Source organism: Tetranychus urticae, chromosome 2 (assembly GCF_039701765.1).
Source record: "Tetranychus urticae isolate SD_2017Ah chromosome 2, NJAU_TeUrti_SD_1.0, whole genome shotgun sequence".
Lineage (NCBI taxonomy): Eukaryota > Metazoa > Arthropoda > Arachnida > Trombidiformes > Tetranychidae > Tetranychus > Tetranychus urticae.
In genome coordinates, this window is record NC_142959.1 from 14,838,705 (window position 1) to 14,863,467 (window position 24,763).

Here is a 24,763-nt window from a genome sequence, read left to right on the forward strand (position 1 = left end):
TAATCAATGTTAATAATTAAACTGTAATCAGGATCACAGGAACTTTAAAAACACTGAAACTTTTGAATCTGTCCACACTTCATTCAATTTTTTTTATTTATACCACTCAAGTTTAACAGTGTTTGAATTGCTTATGTTGTATAAAACATTGGTTTGATCGCTTGGAAATGGTGATTAATATCATGCATGCCGTTATTAATTTCAGTTAAGTTTACACCTTGAGTTAATATGCAAACTGGTTAATGACTTTGATTGATTTGTTAATTAAACTAACTTAGTGTTTAATCATCTTTTTCCCCTATTTTTCAATGTTCTGTTGTCTTCAGTTTGATAATGGGTTGATAACAAGAAACAATCATGCGCTTCGAAATAAGAAATGAAAATATTGCAAGGACAATGTCGAGATGGCAAAACAGGCAACAGAGTTAAAGCAACTTTAGTAAGAGCAACTTGTGTTTTCAATATTGACAGTGATTAGAATCAAGCAAACTAATGGCTCATCCTGTGCATATTTATAAAGGTAATTTAAATTTAAATTGTTGACTGTAATGTGCCAGGGTCTACAAGTGCATCCAATTGAATAAACTTGGACATAACATCAAAGCCAGTAAAACTTTACCAAACTCAAAGTTACCTTCAACACATGAGTAAAGTAAGTGAAACCCTTTTAACCCATTTCAATCCAAATTAGCCGATTAATTTTCACTCAAGATTCACGATTAGTTGAACCATCTTTTAAGTCTATTTAACTTCTTAACAGTTATCAGCAAAACGCATTAACTCGTCGGGTGAAAACATGAGTCTATTACTGAATATCTAAAAAGACTTAAAGTTAGATTCTTTTTTTTGATGAATTCAACCATTTTTCCATTTCAATAACTTCTCTCAATTGTTATCTTTCAACTGAATTGATAATTAAATTACCATATTTAAATTTTCTTTACAATTTTGCCGTTAAATTGAAAAAAATGTCAATTTACTTGAAACCATTTCTACCTTTGTTAATAATAAATTACCAATGGGTAAGAATGGGAAAAATTGCTTATTTTGATGTTACCTAAAAAAGTTATTCCCTTCCCAACCTGTCATGATAAAGGCAGCAGCTATAACCTGAATAGGAATCCCAAAATTGTATCAAGTAAATAACGATACAAAATTAAACAGAAAGATAAAAAAGGTTAAATCTGATGAAAAAAGTTTTCTTTCTTGTGCCTTCTCTCATCAAATGAGTTGTCAAAAGTGTCAAAAAATTGAAAGGTTAACAAAAAACTGGTAGACAATAAGTGTGTCTATTAGACTGCGATCTGTAAATTGATGAACATTTAAACGAGTTTCTCTGTCTAAGCGCATTTCACCTCTTTTCTTGACCCACAGTTGCAATCATTTGGACAGTTGAAATGGTCATGATGTAGACAATAATGATACAAACAATGGTTAAACTGTCTTTAAAATTGTGACCAAGTTAAGTGTTCAACTTAAGATGATAATGATGATGTTGTTGAGAGGATTTAAGTTGCAATTTTGTACCAAAAAATCACCAACTTGTTTCAAGTTGCCTTCTTTTTTAACGACAATTTAAACGTTAAATTGTTGAATATTGATGGTGATGGAGATGATGATAAATTGTGATGAAACTGACAGACGAATTAAAGTGGAAGAAGAAGATGAAATTGGAAAAAAGAAGAGGAAAAAGAAGGCGAAAAAAGTGGATAAAAATGTGAATTCAAGTTGAGCAAAGGATAAGATTTGAATGTTAATCTGGTAAAGGAGAGGAAAAGTGCGCGACTGGATTGTGAATGCAATTGAACAAAGTGATTATCGAAGAGAGTGAAAGGGAAGATGAAGGAAGAAGCTGTTGAAGATGAAGAAGAGGAAGGTGAAGATGGGAATGATAATAAGACTGTAACTGGTGGGAGGTGAAAGGCAGGAGAAGAGAAGAAATGAGAAGCCAAAAAAAATAGAAGCAACGGAATGACTGGGAGTGAAAATGTTGCAGTAAATTTATCAAGTGGATGCGACAATCTTATAATAGATATATTATATCATATTTTACTGTTACCTTAGCATGTAATAATACAAAATAATAGTGAAAAATTGTGTGACCAGGAAACTGCTAATAACATATAATAAACTTGCCATTCAATCTGTTGTTTTGTTTTCATCTTTTCATCCAAACTTTACTGTTGACTATTGATTGCCAACTTTCACGCCATTCAATGTATTTAACTCAACAATTTAATCCTCATTAAACTCTTTTCACCCATTTTAATAGATTTAATGGAAAAGAAAAATTCCTTTCCAAATTGTTTTAATACACAACTTTGGATGAGGAAATGAAATTCTGAGAAAGTAATCGTTTTCACTGTTTTAAATTGTTCATTTGCTTGATTTAATCGAAACTTATCTCGCATTATTTCAGTTTGAGTCAATTGTTTTTTCAATATTTTTGCTTTGATTTTTTACTTCTTAATTGAAGACAAATAACTTGTCTGATTAATGACTTTTAATTATGATTCTTGTAATGATGATGATGCTTTGTTTGATATCAATGATCAGTGAGAGGACAAATAGTCTCATTAAGGAATTGTATCAACACTGAGTGAATGCAATTTAATTACTTTACTTTAAACTTGTTGTTATTTATTGTCAACTATAATTGTAATGGTAAATGAAAAAAAGCAACTTGCAGAGTTAATGATGTGCACTGTAATTGGTACATTTGTTTATGGATAATCAATTTTTGTACAAATTTTTACTCCTTTCAAACGCTAATTTAAATTGATCACGTAATAGCATCGAGTTGTATCATTAGCTTGTTGTCAGTCCATGAGGCTACTGAATCTAGCTTTTCAAACTTGGCCAATAATGTTCTGTTCAAATACTGTTGAGTTAAATGTATATTGGAATATATTATGACTTTTGTTGTAATACGAAGTTATTCTGATGATGTTCATGTTTTCATCTGCAATGAATTTAAAATTGAATCGCAAATTTTTATTAGAATCAAATCAATTTTCATCAAACTTGCCACCAATTGAGTTGAACTACATTTTTAAATCAGCATCAATTTGTTTTCATTAAACAACTTGATAAGTCATGTAAGTTGGAAAATAATAAAACTCTTGCTCAGTTGTGATGCATCGTAACTTTTTGAACACATGCTTTATATTATTAATATAATAAGATCAACTGTAATGGCTTTGTTCGCTGGTTATGTTTATCAATTTACGATTGATAATACAGTGATTTTAAAAAGAAAACGAATGTACCTCAGAAAGTAGGAAATATTTCTTAAAAACGATGAAATGGGGATCAAAAGATTAGCTCTTTGTTAATCTTTCTCTCACCTTTGGTGAAATGTTTCTTATTTACTTTGAATGTTCGTTATTTTGGGTGAAATTTTAGGTATATTTAGGGAAGAATAATCAAAGAAAAATTAGTTAGTATTCAGACTTTGAAACGGTGTCCAAAATGATTTGTGAAATAGTGAAAAATTGATTATTGAGGCCGATAGACAAGGCAAATTTCATAAAAATATTGCTCAGTCTTTTGGTGTGACCGTCAATGCGAACAATAATTCATCGATTCAAAAGTTCGGTGTCTTCAAGCGACCTAATGGTCATCGACCAAAAAAATTACCTCAATCGATTGTTGATGAATTACGTTCATAGTAAAATGAAGATTGTACACTGACCCTTGATGGGGCCAAGGATAAAATTATGGAAAAGCCAATACCAATGTGTTCATTCGAATCAATTCTTTGTATTGTAGTAGAACCAGTAAATATTTTACTTTTGTGTCAGAAATCCGATTCTCATTAATTTTTTTCACAGAGGAAGTTGCGAAAAAAAATTCAGCACACCGATAGCAAACAGGAGAATTCGAATCACTCAATGTAAATTCAGCAATGAATTTCTTACAATGAAAACACATTTTACTATTATGAGTGAAAAAAAGTGGAGTCGGTTCGCATAAGAATGTTGATTTTTCGGAGGCCAAACAATTATTTATGTGACAAATGTCACAATATAAATGTGGTAATTTTTTACATTGCCATTTGGCGATAGAATCATCGTGGATCAAGCAATAATTCTGATTATGAATTCGAACACGATTGTGGATGGTGTCAGTTGAAGAATCCTGGCAATCAGTACACACAATTCTTAAATCGGCGATGAGCAATTCGTTGGGAGATGAAAAACACTCAATACAAAATAATTTGTTTGCAGTATCCATGTTGAATGAACTGTAATGAAATGAAAAATAGTGAACATTAAAATGAGTCCAGAAATGAATCAAATGGCGTTGAAAGCAAATGGCGTCATTTACTTACCTAAAGTCCATTTCTTCATTCGTATCCTCCATATTGAGTGCGATTTCAGAATTCTTAATGTTTTAATTAAATTTATTAAATTGAATTCGAACAATATTCAATTCTAATTAGAATTCAAAAAAAACTGCTGAAATGCAGAACAATGCAGCATAGATAGAATAAGGTGTGAAAAACGTGTTTAGATCCGCCTTAAACGCGCCCCCTTCAAAACGTAAGAATCCAAACGCGCCGCATTCAAAACTCTAAGGCGTTCATGTGAGTTCATGATTTAAAGCGTATACTTAATTTTGAATGGCGCGGACAAAATTAGCGAAAAAAGCATATCAGCGGCGTTTCAATCAATAGGCGTGTTTGTTTTCAATAAATATACGTGATTAAAAAAACCTGTTTTCTAGTGCTCACCTTAAATGTGAATACGCAAGCTTAAGTGGTTGACTGGGTGCTAGGTTAAGTAGAGGTTGGGCAGAGAAAGGTAAACGCGCTCGATTGACTGTCAAAGCTAGACGAGGAAAAAATTACTTAATTTGTGCTGCAATTGCTTATCGGTCATTGTTTTTTTACGAAGCTAAAGAAAATGTTATTTTGTTGAATACGAACAATTGATAACTCATTTAAATAATGAAAATATTTCTGGTGCTACAATAATTATGAACAATGTAAGATTTCACCATGCTCAGGATGTCCGAGCTATAATTGATAACGCTGGTCATAATTTGCTTTTTCTTCCACCTTATTCACCTTTCTTGAACCCTATCGAAGAAATGTTTAATCAATTAAAACACTATGCCAAGTTGTATAAGCCAAAAACACCAGAAGAGGTGTTTACTGGTGTTGAGTTAGCATCTCAAGTTATTTCCGAAGATAATTGTAAAAATTATTATACACATATGCTCTCATATTTACCAAAGAACTAATCTGTTATCCCTATTTCATCGTTTTTAAGAAACATTTCCTACTTTCTGAGGTACATTCGTTTTCTTTTTAAAATCACTGTATAATACAAAATAGCTTGATGATGTACGATACTTCGCGCAGGTTGGATATTTTCGCTGACAACAAAAGCGTCAAGTTTGCGTTGTTTGATTGAATTTAAGGCAAACTGGTGTTGATTTTCCTCGATTTCGATGAGTATTTTTAGGCTTGAAATTCGGAAAATCAATGTCTTTCAATTTTGATAGCTTAAATCCTAAATGTGGAATTTTAAATTTAACTATTTTGGCGGTTAAAGTGAAATTTTTGACTCGATTGCAATATTTTGCTCCGTGAAGGTGATCATATGAATATATAAATTAATGTGAACAAAATTTTAACAAATTGACCACATATCCATGAAAGTATTTACAAAATCGGACAAAAGGCAAAAAAGTTATTAGCGATGTAAAACCACGTATTTGACCACCCTGTATACCAAAAGTTCCTGCTAAATAAATTTTCCTAGTACTTTCGCTCTCCATTTTAATCTTAACATGCACTTGATCGAGACCAAATCAATTAAACTTTGAGTTGAATATTTGATAGTTAAAAGGCATTAAATTGAACTTGTTACTTCAAGAAATAAGTCTTTTCGTTAACTGAAAATCAAAATGTCAATTAAGAAGTTGATTTTCCCAAAAATTGAATCAAATAAAAGTAATCTTCAATTCTCATTCAAACCATTACAATGCTTTTAAATTGTTTTTAGTTAAAAATAACTTTTACAATATCAACTTGCAGTTCAAGTTAACTCTCTTTTTCAATTGTTTCAGGCAACTGAATTGAAAATTATCCAACAAATTAAACTCCAGCATGGAAAAGAAAGCGAAAAAAATCCACAAAAATAGAGTCAAATTGTTAATGACTACTTGACGATCCAAAGATGATTACATTCTTTGATTGTCAATAATAATGTAGAGTGTAATTAATTATTCAAGTAAAAGCATGTGTTAGAAGTTTCTATGTCTGATTATTATTGATTAACTTTTCACTATTAATGGGTTTTCATTTTGCAATGCAAGTCCCAGCTAAACATTGTTAATCAATGTCAATATCACTTGTATTATTATTAAATTATGATTTTCTGTTCTTCCTGTATTTCCAATCATATTAATACATATCTATCATTACAACTCTTACTACATGTAATAATGCAAGTTACACTGTTTGCCTTTACACCTACAACAGTACATTGGCCAGTACAAACACAATCAAATCAATCAATTATTGATGTTTAATATCATTAAGACAAAGATGAGGAGAAAAAGTGAAATTACAATTCCATCATTTAGATTGATTTCGTGGTGAAATCACAATCTTGTAGTTTTTTGGGTTTCATTAAATTCAATGTGTTTCATCAACATTGTTTTGGTACAATATTTAACGACAATTGAGACTTCATTCAACCTGAATGCTGAAAGCTTTAGATGAAAATGTTCAATTACTTTATCAATGACTTGCCATTATTTATGTTCATCATTTTGCTTCTGCTTTTTTTGTCCCAACTTTTCATCTTTTTTCATCATTAACCATCATGTAACCAATGTTTATACATTAATATTTAAACATGAATTTTCTGGTAAAACAAGAACAAAATGGACTTCTCTCAACTTTTTTCATTCATTTTCATTATTCCCCATCTAGAAGTGTAATCTGATCTCGAATCATCTGTTTAATGGACTCGACTAAATCCAAGATTACATTTCAAGGTTACTAATGGTAATGATCAATGACAGTAATTCAAATGAATAGTAAACTCTGAAATCAACTTCAGGGAATTGCAAGACTATCAGAATTTTCATTGTTTGTCTTTTAAAATTAATCAGTTAAGGTTCTTATGAGTTGATAAATTGATGAGTTTGACAAACAATTACTAACTCTGGTCAAGTTTGAAAGCCTTGGAATGGTCGATAAAATCAATTGATTATCCATTATTTTGTTGCTCAAACAGATTCAATAAAGTATCACTTGAATAAAAGGATATTTGGATCTCTTTTAACTCTTTTGACCATTTGGTCAACTTGTTCGAAAGGGTCAATAACTCATCATATCATCGTTAACTCTCGTGATTGATCAGTTTTAATCATTAATTCAATTGTTTGAAAAGCGCAAAGAAAAGGCTGACATTTTTCACCTTTGAGTTTTGACGAGAAAAATGATGAAAATGATTCAGATTAACTGGCTTATTTCATGATAATTAGTTTTGAATGAAAACATGAGAAATGCATTTAAATGGGAAAATAAAACAAAAGATTGAAATGTTGACAAAAACATGCATTAATGGTTAATCATAAATCAGTCGAAATGAGTCTGTCAAAGTTTATTAAATATCGAAAGCAAAAATCCAATTTTCACCTGTTAATTAACATGCCAAACACACTTTCGATGAAACAATGAACATTTTGTAATGTAAATCGACAATTTTGTTGAAAACGACTTTTGCTCAAGTCTGATCAAAGTGAATTTACTCAATTTTCAATTTGCTTTACCTTTTGATTGCAAATTGATTACAGTCTGTCAATTGTTCAATCGATAATCAACTCAAAGTGAATCAATTAATTGTTGCAATTTTCCCTCCAAACTAATTGAACAATTGAAGTTGAACATCAATCAACCTTCAATGGTCAATGTTTGAAAGGCAAAAAGATGGATTCATTCAAAGTGTTGAAATTGAAATATCATTGAGAAAACTGTAAATAATCAAAAAAGAAAATGAAAATTTCTAAAAAAACCATTTATTGTTATTCCCTTGACCTTTCATCATATCGAGTTTCATGGAAAGTTGGAGTGAAAAAAATGAATCAAAAACACTTGGAATGTTCAGAATGTCAACAGAATATTAAATATATTTTAACCCAAAAAATGGTCAGAGAAGAAAAAGTTATGGAAAAAAAGCAGCTCAACAAATATAATGATATATATTTTCTTGTTGATCATTTAAGTCCAAACAATTTATTTAAATGTAAACTTGAAACAGCTTGCAAGTGAAACTAATAATAATGTGAACAATTTAACTGTATATCAACAATTTATCACTCCAAAATGAGCCATGGATGGTAAAAAGCTATTGCTCTTCGAGTTGTTCAATTGTTCCGAATCAAAGTCAAGTTCAAAAGCCTAAAAAGTCTCAAAACTATCAACTAACAGAAGCGCAAATTGGCCAAAATGTAAAGCCAAGTTGTCATTAATCTTGAAGATTAAAATGAATAATTAATCGACATTCATTATAATCATTGCAACTTGTTTTCGTGTTTACCTCAGCATGCTGACAAATGCTGTTTGTCAACCAATTTTCATCCTTTGCTCATCATGTTAGCTCAACAATTTCAAGTTATCATGAACATCTTTACCTTCTTCTTCCCTATCAACTGCATCTTTTGTTTCTCTTTACCTTACATTTATTTAACCTTTTTTTGTCTTGTTATTATTTAGCTTATCATAGCTAAATGTTGAGCAAAAAGAAACAATCAAAACGTGATTCTAATTCGCAATTTTCCGCATCTTGGAAACTTTTCTCCTTCGATTCTTTGTCTTTATTGGCAATCTTTTTTTTCATCTTCCACTTTGCTGTATCTTTATCATGGTTACATCATGAAATCAATATTGAGTTGGAAGCCCTTTTCTCATATCAAATGGCTTTTTGGTAAAAACTGATTCAATCAAATCTTTTGTTTCATTTTTTTTCTCCTTTTGCTTTTCCAGTCTTTTCAATCACTTTTGCTATTTTTGCGATTCCAATTTATTTTGTGTAAAATAATTTACCAATGAATGATTAATTTTGATCAATTTCATTCAATTTTTGATATTTTTTCTCTTTTCTTTTGTAAAAGTTCAAACAAAAAGCTAATGTTTAAAGTTGAATCAAGTGTTGATTACTAGACATTGTTTACCAAGATTGCCTTTTAATCGCAATTGTTGCCGAGCCTCCAGAGTATTAACCACAAATGAATAGAAAAAAGTTTCATTAGATTTATCATTATTATTAGTGTTGCTATTGTTGTTATCTGGTTTAATGCCGTGAGCAATTGTTCTTGATGAGTCTTCACCTTCCTCCAGTGTCAGTTTGATTAGCCTTTCAAGTCAAACAATAATATCTGTTGAACCATATTTTGATTGATCTTTAAACCTCTCATGGCTTTTCATCGGTCAATCCAACTAGATTTACTGTTGTACAAAAATGCAACAGAAAAGATGAAAATGACCATCAAAACTTGACCCTCAAAGAGACTTATCAATAGAGTCAAAAGAAAAGTCCAAAAGTCGATGATCAAGATAATTGTTAACTCTAATAAAGAAAACTTATCAACTGCAATACAATTGGATGTAGAGTCTATTTGCAAGGCGACAAAATGTGACTGCAAAAGATGATAAGAAAAGGTCGAAATTGTGAGTTTTGGTCAATTCCTTGACAAGAGCTTTTCTTATTGATAGTTATCCATCGGTACCGTTTATACCAATTAACTGTTGAAGTTCTTGATAATCCAGAAAATTGGGATTATCTGAGTAAACAGCAATTCTTTAAATGTTATTACATGGTTTAGGTTGAAAGATGCAAGTGAAAAGTTTAAGGATCAACTGGGAGGGAAAAGCTCTTGGGAGGGTTAAATAAAGGTTGGAGTTTTGATGGAGACTCGTCGTGTATTAATGAGAGATTTGATAATTTTTTTCAATTCGCCTCTTTTGACCAGCTTGATGAATTCAAATGTCTCTTGTATTTTCATGTCGATTCCTGATCAATCCTCATGAGAAGTTCACAATTATCTTCTTCTTTAATTTCATCTGTTTACCTTTCTATTTATACATGGTTCGTCTTCGGTTTTTTTCGTCTTCCAATTTCTATTTTAGCTGACTGTTTGGTTAAACTGATCACGTTTAGTCAACAATTAACCGCTCAACTTATCATTTCTGCAACAGCAAATCATGGTGATGATAAATTGTTAAATACATTTCAATCAAGAATCCTTTTCTTTACCAACCAAACAGGGCAAAAAAATAGCTCTCATCATTGGTCTTTTCATTTGGTAATATTTTTTCTGTTGATTTGCCAATTGAATGTTACAAGTAACAGAATGGGATAAAACAATTATTATCAATTGAAAGACCAATTTAGTTTACAATCCCTTGCGGGTGAAGATGAATGCTGATGAAGAGTCTATGGAAGAAGAAGAAAGACTATGAAGATAAAGTAAATAGAAAGGAATGATGATGAAGGAAAGGAAAAAGTAAAGCTCCTAATGAAGTCTGATTAACTGAGAAATGACATTGAATCGAACCCATTGAAGGTTCTTCTTTTTTTCCCATTTTTCTCAATGTGATCATCAACCGATGATAATTTAGTTTCTCGTGATTAACAAAGAAAACAGAACAATATTCAGTCTATTAACTTATCAACTGACCATTATTAGGATAAAGGGATGAACCAATATCCAATGAAACATGGTTAATGTTGTCTTCATATATTCATAATGAGATTTGGCTACACGAACAATCAAATTGGTTTCACCTGATTGTGTCCAAATGGTAACAATAAAAGGCAAAGTCAAGATGCAATCAATAGAATTGATAGAAAATTTAAAGTCGATCTTTCACTAATTGCTGCTTCAAGGCACAATTAACACCATTTGTGAGATTAAATGATTTGATTCGATTGAACCTTTGAAGGTATTCTTGTAATCTTTTAGGTAAACATTTATTACTAATCATATTGTTACCAAAGCTTGTTGACAACTTCATTAGCTTTGTTTGTTTACCTGTTAAAGCGTCAACTTTCACTGAATTAATTGTCTTTTCAATTGAGTTTTTTGCTTTTGATAATCAAATGCTAAATGATTGATTAACCTGTTAAAAGCGCGTTTTGAAATGTAATCATTTTTTTGATGAAAAAATGGTACAAATGAGTAAATGCAATTCAAGTGGTTCATAACTTTTTTTCCCACTTTTTGTATTATCAATTTAAATGCATTTGCAACAATCAAATGTGTGAATGAATGCATTTATGTTGAGCGTGAAGAGCCAAAATGGCAACATGAATAATACATTATCATTGAGTTTAATATTAATGAAGTATTTCAACAAAATAAAAGGTTTACAAGTGACAAGTGGAAACAAAATCAAATGTATTTATTTGAATGAACTGTTTCAATGCCTTTTTTGTTTCATTTTTAATATTCAATATTTTTGTTTTCGCCTTTTACATTGATAAATCTGATCACGAGGTTATCAAATGATCGGTGAATGAGGAGTAAGAAAAGCAAGTTAACAAGAAATCATTTGATCGGCTCAGGTTAAGATGGATTCTTGAGCTAAAATATCTCGAGACAATCTTGTGCATGGTAAATGTTGAAAAGGAAATATTGATAAAAACTTGATTCACCTTCTCTGAGTGAAGGCGAAAAGGGTGAATATTAACTAGAATCTTTGAGTCTTGTGTTGATAATGGACTTTATAAATCCACTTGAACAATCCAAGACTATAACTGGAAAAAAAGCTGGTCATGGAATCACCAAAACTCAATTTTCTGGCCATTAATTTGACTTGATTTGATGTATAAAAATTAAACTGTCTTTTCAAGCAGCCTTAACAGTTTCATAGTTTTTTGTTTGATGCTGAAGAGGCTTCATCGGTTTGTTTTGTATTATTATTGGAGAAGAAATTTTCTGATTAGTTTGGTTTACTAGAGGCTGATTTAACAGCAATGAATTACATTTTATCAGAATGTTATTTGGAAAAGATTTCAATTAAAACAATTTTTATTTACACAAGCTTAGATGGGAAATGGCTCATGATTGACATTGGGTTAGCTGTGTGTTCAAGTTGATCAGTAAAAGCTTAAGAGGCGTCATCGGGTTATTTTGCATTATAATGAAGCTACAAATCGATAAGATCTGACCATTTTATTAGGATTAACATTATGGCTAAAGTTTATTTGATTATATTAAACATTTGCCGGAAGCCTACTGATTCATCATAATCGAGTCAGAGTTTGAATCGATTATGTATTAATATTTGTTTGCGAAAATTTGACTCTTTCAACAGGTATATCTGAAAATGGGTTTTGGGTCAAAACCTAGACAAAAAGCAAGGAAGGCAAAACAGAGAATGAAAAAATAGTGAAAGCCAAATAGAGAAAGTCAAAAGCGAGAAATTTGATTTTCGGTGAATGATTTTAAGACTTTGTGTGTCCGTATCTAAAGACTGCTAACCCTTAAAATCATTGTTCTTTACCGATGTTACTGATGATATTATAGCTGAATGCCAAAGATATTCACACTGTTCTATACCACAAAAGTATCCCTTTCTAACTCTAAACCCGAAATGCATGTTCACTATTCCTTTATCAGTTTAATAATTTGAGCTTCTTTATTTGAATCTCTCTAATATGACCTTAACTGTTGATGTTCTCTAAATTTCTTTCGCTATATTGACCCTTTGCCCTGAAAATGGATTCAACAAAATCTCAGCTAACCTATGGGTAGAAAGTTTGAGACAAATGTTTAATTGCTCGTATCTTTTTCAAAAATCTTCTTAACTTTTCACTTCAAACGATCAAAGATTAAACAACTCTTGCTGTTTAATTTGATATATAATGACCGTTATTATCATGCGTTGGTTACGTCTCTGCCCTTTGCACAGCTTCGATATTGTTTTGTCATTGCAATCATCGAAAAGTGTGCTTTCTGCTGTATCTTTAATACACTTTTTCATGTACTATCCACTCGTCACTACTAGTGATTGACTGATTTAGTGAAGACTTTGGCATGAACCATATCACTAGGAAAAACTTGTGGTCTAATTGTCCTGGAAAGATGTTCAAACTTAATCATTTAGAGGAAATAAAAGTAATTGTAAAAATCCATTCAAAGCATTTTACTGCATTGGTCACTTCCTTTTGTACTATATTTTATTCAGCAAATAAATAACACTCCATAAACTGGCCGAATCTATTTCTCAGTAAACCTCGAATATAAAAATTTTAAGCTCAAGTTTTTAAAAATACAATTTCCTCGATATTTCTGATTTCTTTAATTATTGGCAACAAAAAAATAACAAAATTAACTTTAGCTTATTATGCCTTCCTCAGCCTTTGAGTCCCTCGTCGCACAGCCCATTAAATCTTGGGTGAATAGTCTTGAAAAGTGTTATAATTATGCATTATGGTATTCCATGATTTAAGCTTATTTAGATTTCACAATTTGTTCATTTGTGAACTGTCTAGCTGATAAAATGCATTCTCTGACTTCAATCGTGAATTATATGATGATTTGATGGCTTGTAGCTTTGACAGTTGATTTGATCACAATAAACATTTCACTTGAATAACATTTAACGGACATTCATAATCACTCAATCTATTGCTACATTATAATCTGAAAAGTTTCTTGCACAGCTTTACCTACAATCATTTGGCTACTCTTTTGGATTCTCATTTTTTCGACCCCAAAAATGCTCAATGATCCTTTACACATAAATATAGATGTGAATCTCTCCTCATCCTATCATCATCATCATCATCATCATCATCATTTCCATCATTTCTTTCCCTAAATCTCTTCTCTTTACCAATTCATCTTTCCTTCACCTTTTAATACTTTCCTTTTTTTTCTCGACCAACCATTATGAAAACTTAGCTTCATTCCCTTCATCATTTTCTTGTTGTTTGAATTTTGTCTTATTAACTGTTTACAATCAATCAGGATGCCTCATGATAATCATTGACGTGAAACAATTGAATCCAAGAACGCACCAAGAATGATAAACATGCCATTAGAATGTTAATCAAGTAATCAGATTATCATTGAACAATTTTTGCCCCATCGCTTTGCTTCCAAACATTATTACTATCATTTGTTTTCCTCATCACATTATCATGAACCTTTCAAAGACTGTTGATACAAAATTAATTAACAAAAAACAAGTCAATCAAATTAGAGAAATTGAAATGAAATTTTGTTCAAATTAAAAGCGAAAAGAGTGAAAGAAAAAGATTGAGAAAGTTGAGAAATTAAAGGCAAATTCACCTTGCAAGCTGTACACTTTTAATTAGACTTGAACTTAATCTTTTTGCATTTGAATCAACTGAGTATTTCATCAATTATCTAGAGCTAGTTTCAAGTTATGCATCAATGGGAAGGAAAAGATGATGCTCATGATAAAAGATAACATTGGAAGTGAGAAAAAAAGAAGATGTGAAAGTAAACTTTGAAATGAGGATTTACTTCTAAGCTGCAAGATAAAGTTGAATGGGAAAGAAGACGGGAAAATTTGTTGATGAAAGTTTCATCTTTTTTCATCATACAACCAACCTTAACACCATTCAGTAATCATAATCAATAATAATGATAATATCAAGTGGAATTAACAAGTGACAATTATTGGTTCAACATTTTCCTTTGCACATCAAAAAATGAATAAACGGAAAAGTAGAAGGCTTTTTGTTAATCATTAACTTGATCAATGTAGCCTTAATATCAGAATGCTAATTATCTCAACATTAATAGTTTTTTTACCTTTAAAGACAACCTCAGAGAAAAAGGTATTTTCAGGAAAATTTTTTCAAATCAGAACTGAACAAAAATGAATTGAAAAAGGTTAATTTTAAAAGTTAATCAAATTGGATAAATGATGCCCAGTAGAGTTTATTTGAAATGTTCAATGCGAACAAGTTTACCCTGAAGGGAATGTTGAAAATTTTGATGAAAATCCATTTTCCATTATTGACTGTTTTTGTTTCCAATTGCTATTGATCTGGATTTTCAATGATTGGATAACATTTGAAATTACTTTTTCCCCTAAACTTTCATGGTAAACTCATAAACTGAAGCAACATAAAATGGTAAATAGTCAACTTTTACTCATGAGAAATCACTTTTATAATCAAAGATCGTAAACTTTTTTGTCATGATTCTCGATTCACTTTAATCAATGTGAAACAATTAAGCGATATTGATACAATTGTCATTTGATTCGTAGATTTGGTAAAATGTTGAAAACTTTTTTGTTTTGCCTTTGCTTCTTCATATTGGTCACTTGATACATGATCAACTTTTTATCTTTCATAAGTTTTATATCCATCATTTTCACTCCCAGTGATGTGCCTTCCAACTCCCTGCTCATGGGATTTCATGAGATTGCTTACAAGATGATGATGGTGATAATGATGATAAGTAAGCATCTTTCAGTGTCTCTGTTTTTGTTGACTTTTTTTGCTTCTACTTGCTTCTTTTCAAGGATCAACTTATCAAACTTGAAGGAGTTTTGAAAAAGTGCGAAAAGTTTAGTTTCATGAGGGAACATCATGTTGGACAATGAGAAAGTTATTTCATGCTTCTGTATGAAATGAATGGGCAAAAAAATGAAAACAAGAAAAAAGTTTAGTCTCTTTAACCTTTTTTTTGTATTTTCTTTCATCACAATCATGTAAACTGTTTTTTCTTCCTCTTCTTCGCCTCATCATTTTTATAACCTTTTCTCGTCGTTATTATTATGAGTTTATTGTGAGTTTATCATGATAATCATGAACTTTTCTTGATTCGCCAAACTTTCTACTTTCCTATTTTTCATTCACTTTTTCAGACAATTTCGTTTTCCACTTTCTTTTCATTTAAGCTCATGAGGATCAAAAGTTTCAACATTATTCACAACTTGCAAAGTTTTTCATTTTACTTTTGAATTTTAAAATTCTAATCAAAATAAACATTATCAAAAGCCTTTTTCAAATCTATTAATTAAAGGCAAATTCATAAATCATTGTCTCTGGTTAACTGTCCAGCATCAATGTCACTTTCAGACAAATAAGGTTCAATTAGTTTTCAAATTATCTTTCATTACTAGTTTAAAGTAATGATCAAAAGCTGATGAAGATCAAAGAAGTATTTTAAACCATCAAAAAGGTCAATCAATTCATTTGTTTGACCAGAAAAAGGAAATGCACTAGAAACTGAATAATCGGGTTCTTGGAGTGATTTGTTTCTTTTCAAATTTTCAGTAAATTTTCGGAATCGCTATTCTTATACACTTAAAGGGTTAGAGCATGGAAAATTTCATTTAAAGTGCTCTAGAAGCTGAGTTAATCCTGATCGAGTCAAAAATTTTGTCTTTGACGGTTGAGTTGAATGTTCACATCTTCATAGAGAAAAATTTTTAGCAAATTTCTTAAGTCCGTTTATTGATATCGGGCTACCATCAAAGATCTGTCCGCTTGTGTACAAAACCTAGTAGACCTGAATATTGATCATCTAAAAAATAAAAGTTCTAAGTCTTCGAGAAAATAATTTTTATACGACTTTATTGGCATGCCTAGTAAAGCCTTTATGTCAGTTGGATAAAGTCTGGGTAAAGTCTTGAGTGAATTTTGCTTTGTATAATATTACCTTATTTCATTTGAATTTGCTCTTGTTTATCAATATTAATCAAGTTAACGTTATTGTTGACTCTTGTGTTTCAGGTTTAATCACAGAATCACAAATTAGATTTATATCAAAATGTATCAACAGTTGATTGGATTAACGTTGTTTATTTCAATGGCAACAGTAAATTGTGTCGTCAACACAGTCCCTTGTAAGTATTTTGATTTTATTTGTACTTTTCATTATTTGACTTTTCCATTAATCACAATTAACATTCTGTCCCTTTTTGTCAACCAAACACTTTGCTTCAGGTGATTTCAATAAACTATGCTCTTGTAGTGGTACAACAAGTCCCATCAGGGAAGTTAATTGCCTTGGACTTACAATCAATCGTATTCCTAAATTACCTGATAATATTCACATTTACCGTTTAAATATAGTCAACAGTCCTGATGTTGAATATTTACTCAACAATTCCCTTGGATTAACCCTTGTCTCTTCATTGGTAGTTAAACGATGTGGACTGTTGACCATTGAACCAATGGCCTTTAATGGAACCCAATCAAGTTTAACAACTCTTGATTTAAGTTACAATCAGCTTAATAATGTACCTTCATTACAAGGTTTAACCTCATTACAATGGTTAAGCCTTAAATCAAATAGATTAACAAATTTAAATTTAAACCAATGGAAACATTTATTTTCATCTTCATTAAAAGAGCTTCGTAATTTAATTATTAGTGATAATTTGGTGACAACAATTCCCGATTTAATATTCAACTCGATAACCAGTTTACAGTCACTTGATTTGGACAACAATCGGATAGCAACAATTGACGGTAAACCCTTTCCATCTTCATTAACATCACTCTCATTAGCCAACAATTTACTTGAAAAGATTCCAAGTGAACCTTTATGGAGTCTTAATAAATTACGCTGGTTAAACCTTCGAGGTAACTTGATTGCCAATTTACCCAATTATTGGCCTTTAACTGTTCAAACAATTGAACTAATTGATTTGTCACATAATCTGTTAACCAGTTTGTCTAATCAGTTTGTTATACCATTGAGTAAACTAAAGTCATCAACCTACAACAAGCGAGTCTCCAAGTTGTATCCAAAGGTTGTTCAACACTTGCCTGATGATGATTCCGATGATTTAATACAAACCAATGAAACTGCCATTCATATTCGGGAATTGTTGCTCGATTTCAATTCAATTGCAACCATTGACGAGTTAACCTTTAAATGGGTAATTATTGATCGATTATCTTTGGCAAATAATCAGCTCAACAATTTGCCTGAAAATTTATTTGAAAATAGTTTACTCTCAAATAGATTGAGAGTTTTTGATGTCTCCTTTAATCCAGCCATTAGTTTGATGGGTCAACCTTTAAAGGGTTTAACTCGACTTACCAATTTACTGGTAAAGGGAGTTAAATTGTCTTTCATGGGTCAATCTTTTTTTTCCAATTCTTCATCTGAACTTCAAATGGTTGATCTATCTTGCAATCAATTGAAATCTGTTCCAACTCAAGCTTTATCGACAACTAGAAAGCTGATACGATTAAATTTGGCCGACAATGAGATAATTAAATTAAATGGTGATTCATTTGGTAAATGGTCTGCTAAATTGTTGTCCCTTTCACTGTCCAAGAATGGGTTACAATTTATTTCACCTGATGCGTTTAAAAATACAGTTAACCTGCGAGAGTTGAGGTTGGGTTTTAATAATTTATTGACAACTTCATCCACTTATGGACAATTTTTAATCCCATTGAGATCATCTTTAACCATATTAGAGTTGAGCTATTCAATTGGAAGTCAATTATTTTCAACTTTACGTTCAATGGTTAAACTGGAGTTACTTGAATTGGATAACAATCGATTAATTGATCGTGACTCACTTGATAACATCAAAGAGTTGACATCATTGGTTCACATTGATCTGGAAGGGAATCAGCTGATGAGTTTGCCAATTTCACTTTTTAACGGTTCCGTGCATACAAAGTTGAGAAATATTGTCGTCTCTTCCAACAAATTAGTCCAAATTGGTGGTAAAACCTTCAATTCCCTTGGACAAGTTGTCACCATTGATTTACGGGGTAACCAGCTGACTAAATTGGAGGAAACCTCTTTCAATAACCTGCCCATGCTTCAGACGCTCATCTTAGCCCGTAATCAGCTTGGATCTTTGGATGATCGACGGATAATTGTGAATTGCTCTAATCTGGTTAATTTACATTTACAAGAAAATCAATTGAAATTTATTGATTTCTCTTCATTTAGTGATATTAGACCAACTTCTTTGGCCGCCAAAAATTTAAGCAACCCATTTGGTATTAATTTGAACGTCTCTCACAACCAGCTCAGCCATATTTACGTAAGTGAACCCAATTTTGATTTGATTGCTGATTTCAATGTTAATGGATGGGTCAATGGATCTGAGACATTAATATCAACTACAACCTCAACGACAACCGTTAAACCAGGAAAATTGGTGACTCCTTTACCAGTAACCACACCCACGTTACCGGATAGTGCTGGTAATAATGCAACCAATGAAACTGTACCAAACGAAGTCAATATTAACGATGATTTGAGCCAAGAAATGAACAACAATTTACCCGCTGATCAACCTATTGGAATTAAGAGAAAGGTTGGATTACCAATTCGATCTCTCGATTTAAGCTATAACCGTTTAACCGAGTTAAATACAAATATTAGCAAAGCAATTGGAGGCAACCTTGTAACTCTTAACCTTAACCATAATGGGTTAACCAGTTTTCCAGTTGATTCGTTTCACCATTTAACATCATTGATGAGCCTTTCACTGAGCAATAATTTAATCTCACAATTACCTGATCTTCAATTAAATCAATCCTTTACACCATCAACATCACCTTTTACCTCTTCTTCTTCAAGCAACCATTCTTGCTGTGAGAATCTCATCTTTTTGGATCTTTCGTATAACAATATTACCAATATTGTTCCATTTGGTCGAATTTTCTCATCCATGGTTAACTTGATGATACTTGATCTCAGTTATAATGCCATCAACATTATTCATCCTACCATCTTTAATGGTACCAAAGTCTCCAAACTTAACCTTAAAGGCAATCATCTTTCATCTTTAACCCTTCTTAAACCATCATCTTTACCATCTACTTCCTCTGCTCGTAAGCATAATCATCCTTCACACCATCATCATCACCATCATCATAATCATAATCATCACCATCATCAACAGCATACTCATAATGATCATCAAGATACACCTGAATACTCACCTGGACAATTGATAATGGACATGAATTGGCCATGTTTTGGAATATCTTCAACCTTAGTTCACCTCGATTTGTCTGACAATCATTTTTATTCAATCCCTAGTGAGATCTATTCCTGTCAACATTTAATTCATCTTAATTTACAATCAAACCATTTACATCAATTCCATGAAAGCCTCGTATTTTTATCCACATTACCCAAACTCAGACATTTGGATCTCTCATACAACCCAATAAATGGAGATTTTACCAGTAATAATAGGAAACAATTAAGTTTATCAACAGGAGGAAACAAAAGAGAAACCATTACATTTTCAGCTCTTCAATATTTACATGTTCAAAATTGCTCTCTTCCAACCATTCCAGCCATCAAATCAACTCATTTGATTTACCTTGATGTTTCTCATAATGTTTTATACAACATTTCATCCTCAATATTATCTGATATACCCAATTTACTTCATCTTAATTTATCTTTCAATGAATTACCAGTTGTACCTGAGGAATTGGGACTCCTGAGATCCTTGATTACCCTTAGTTTATCCGGTAATCCCATTTCTAATCTTGATTCATCATCTTTCACACCATTTAAACAGCTCAAAACAATTGATATACGAAGTTTATCCCTTCGTTATATCGATATTAGGATGTTCAATAGTCTCAAGTAAGTGTAATACAATTTTCAACCATTAATTTTATCCTAAAACAATTGACCATTTCAAATCAACTACCCAAAAAAGTAACATTAAACAATAACATTGAACATTCTACAAACCTTTACCAATAAATGGTCAACAATTAGACTCGTAAAAAATGGTTATTCAAACATTTCAATTGAAATTGTTGCAAATATAATTTGAGCTGATTATTTACCAATTTACAGTTGATTTATTATTTGGAAACATTTTTATAATACAAAACAATATACTTGTAAAATGTTTTAATCAATTTTAGACTTTTGTCTAAACCTTTTAAGATATCAATTTATCATTTTGTTTTATATTTGTTTTCACCAATCAATTTGTGACTTCAATCAGAATGAAAAATAACCTTTCACCTTCCATTTCATTCAATTGATCCTCACCTCCTCTCACCTCCTCTCACCTCCTCTCCATCCTCCTCTCCAACCTTCCTTCCAATCGATTTACACGCCTTTAACAGGAATAAAATCAATAATCATTCTGATCGTTCCTCTCTCACAAGTTAACTACAATTGTCAACCGATGAAAGTGAGTGGCAAACAATTTGAAAACCATTTTAAATCATCCATTTTCTTGTTGTTTAAATTGTTGCAAATTGACAATTGAGTAACAACAAAAAAGAGCAAACTATTAAAAGCTGGTAGAAAAGGGTCGTTTAAATTACCTGCAACCTGTTTCAAACCATTACATTAACTTTTTTGAATTGCAAATTGTCAACCATCGTAAGATGATGATAATGAAAGGATACATCATCTTTAACCTTTCAACTATTCTTCCTATTCTGCTTTTTATTCATTTGTAGGAAGATGTGCAAAATCAATTGACAATTTGAATAACACATTGAGAGGGAAACGAAATTGAAAATTTAAGCAAAAATGTTTCCAAGTTTATCTGAGTGTTTAAAAGTGTTGTCATACAAAAACAAAACATGTTTTCAACTGAGTCTAGGTTGTTGATTAGTTGAATTTATCATTGAAATTAATTTTGATTCTTCTTCTCTTTTCAGATATTTAACTGATCTTGCAACCTCAACTTATCCTCGAGTCAGATCATTTAGATTGGCCGATTTATTGACTAAATCATTGTCACTGAGAAGTGCTTTGATCCAAGTTGAAGAACCCATTTTATCACATCAAATTCAATGGGCTTTCGGATCTAAATTGCGTCAACTTATCATTACTGGACATCAACTGAAGAAAATACTTCCTGATGCATTTCTTGGTAAATATTAATTTATTCCTTTTCCCCTGACCATTCCTTAATGATAATTATTCATTAATGAAATACAATACACTTCAATTTATTCTATCTTTTTTAACCTCCAAATCTCATTCATTTTGTTCAGTTTATGTTGAAGATTAATTTTGACTCTTGAAGTTTACTTTTGTTCCTCTCTTCATGTCCAAGTCAAGGATCAAGCAATCAAATTAAATTGACCTTAACTCTAAATGGATAACAATTTATTGATACATTAAACCTTGATTATCGTAGAGACTTTTACCTTCTTAAATCGATTTTTGTTTCTTTCTCTTTCTCTCATTATTATAATACAACTCTCCTTATACCTCTTTTCATTCCATTTCCTATTCAATTTAACACCACAAAAGGTTATAATGAACTTTTAGCTCTCAAATTCAACCTCAAGACCCTTGTTGACCCTTAATGGCATTTTTGTTTCCCAACAAGTCAATATTAACTTTCCAATTCATTTAGACATTTACAATTTACATTTATTAATAACATTGTCATTATTTCTTGTTCAACCTTTCCAACTTGATATCATTTCAACTAATCATTCATTTTAATCTTTTTTTCTTCTCTCATTAGGACTTCACCATCGACCTGATATGGTATTGAGAATCGTTGATACAAATATATCTGTCCTTCCAACTGGGTTACTTCGATATCTTAATGATATTCGTCATATAACCATTGATTTACGGCGAAATCAGCTAACACAGTTTAATCTCGACATTTTACAGCCAATTGAAGCAACTAAAAGTTCATTTCCATTTCATGTTCCTTTCTCATCAAATGGCATAACATTATCAGGCAAGCAAAATGTTTAACCAGTTTGTCATCTGTTTAAAGGTTGATTGATTCAATTCTTGCTAACCACAGGAATATCAGCTTATTATCATTAACAATATCATTGTAAAGTTTAATTGTTGCTTATTCACTAATCAACTTTAACCTTTTCATTTAATCCAATTTTCAAAAGGGTTTTGATGAATCGTTTTTTAGTTGTTTTCCTGTGCATCTTCCCAATTGCTAATTGTGTCTAATGACATTGATCACGATATTAAATCACCCTTTTATAGTGAACACGAATCAACCAAAAAACAGTTGAATTGTCATCAATCAATAGTATTTAGTCCAATTTGGACTCAATAATAAGCCTATTTTCAAATGTTTAATTATATCATTTTGCTTTTTTACGTTTTTTAGGTGGTTTGCTATTGGAAGATAATCCTTTAATCTGTTCCTGTGATATAACCTGGTTAGGTTCTTGGCTTCGTAAATGGCTGAAAGAGACTCGTAAAATTCACCTTTTAAATCATGACACTTTTTTATCGACTGAATCAAAAGCTCGCCTAATGACCTGTAAATATCCAACCAAATCAATAATGAACCGGAATATCTCAATAATTTCAATCGATTTAAGGCCAAAGGCTAACTTGCCCAGTATTCCTTTACTCGATCTTTACCCTCAAGACATTGGATGCAATTGCTGTTCAACCAATTTATCATTAGCTCAACTGTTTCTATTACAATACAGTGTTTACTTATTTATGGTTGGACTTAGCTGAGTTGGCTACAGTTGATTATCAAAAGCAATCCTTAGGAAAACAATCAACCATCACTGTTAAAAAATGGCAAACACAAGATGAACTCGCAGCTAAAATAACTCATTGCCCTCTTTTTATCCTCCTTCAACTCATCATCCAAATTTATCATGTTTGTCTGCGAAAATTGAAACCATTTGATTACCTCAATCATTTCTCTTGCAATTGTTTCCAATGGAAAGCTGATATTCATTGAAATATACATTGTACCGAAATATAATCTGCTGAAACCAACAGAATCCAAATTTTCCCCGGAGGCTGAATAGTTAAAGAAAGGAGCCAGATTTTGTATCAAAATTTTGTGCCTCTTTGTTGCTGTTGCTCCTTAAAACTAATGCACAATTGTACTTCTGTTTGCAAATTAGTTTTGATTCTCATTTTTGTTTCACCTTTAACCTCATCTTGTGCAAGCTAAAACTAAAGCTCACTCGTCCCAAGTTGGCCCTTGAAGAAGCTCATCATGATAGGATGAACTATAAACAGAGTCAAGCCTGAAGACCTTCAATCATGGTAGAGATGAAGATGGATACATTGATGTTCATAGATGATGATAGATCTCATCTTTTCCAGACATTGGCTTTTACTTACTCTCAAAGGAAATCTTTTGCTTTCTCTCTTCTCGAGCTATTTCCAGCTTCAAGCAATATAATGTCTTCTATCATTTGATTTATTGTATTATATAACATCACATATCAAAACCTTTCAACCTTTTTCTTCCCTTTCCCTTATTTCCTTGTTGTGGCCACAAACTTCTTACCTTTACTTTACCCATCTTCATCCTAATGTATATTATTTTACCTTATTATCCATTTTTCTTTGTAAACCCTAAAGGCTTCTTGTTTATCATATTGTTAATACCTTAATCAGAAATGATTTCCAAGAAAAAAAAATGATGACTTGTTAATGACAATTTACCTCTCATTACTGTGGACATGTTTTACCTTATTTTCCTTCTTACATATCAGACAAATGTGAAAGGTAATGGCATGATTTATGTTTCAATTTTGATCATAATACATTGTATTAGCTTTCGATCTCCTTTTTTTTATGGTTAACACAATTTGGTAAAATTTTTGTTCCTTTTATACGCTTTAAACTTGAACAAATCAATGTAATTGTCTAAACTAATTTAATAGAGAGAATCAAATTGTATATTATTTTTCTAGATCAAGACTAGTCTAACTTTTAATGTAAATTTTTGTACAATAAATCCTTTTTTGGTCAACTGAGTTGTAAATAAATGAACAATTTTGTCAAACCTTGAAAAATCTAAACAGTT

The 24,763-nt window shown here is 31.2% G+C and overlaps 1 protein-coding gene across 1 annotated transcript; it reads left to right on the top strand.

Moving 5' to 3' along the window:
• Positions 1–421: 421 nt before the first annotated feature.
• On the top strand, positions 422–24,752 carry LOC107366973 (uncharacterized). The gene is made up of 6 exons (XM_015934624.3): positions 422–652; positions 16,749–16,861; positions 16,962–20,601; positions 21,645–21,859; positions 22,466–22,690; positions 23,087–24,752. Exons 2-6 carry the CDS (start codon positions 16,786–16,788, stop codon positions 23,446–23,448), a joined length of 4,518 nt encoding a protein of 1,505 aa, XP_015790110.2. The 5' UTR covers positions 422–652; positions 16,749–16,785; the 3' UTR covers positions 23,449–24,752.
• Positions 24,753–24,763: the final 11 nt, after the last annotated feature.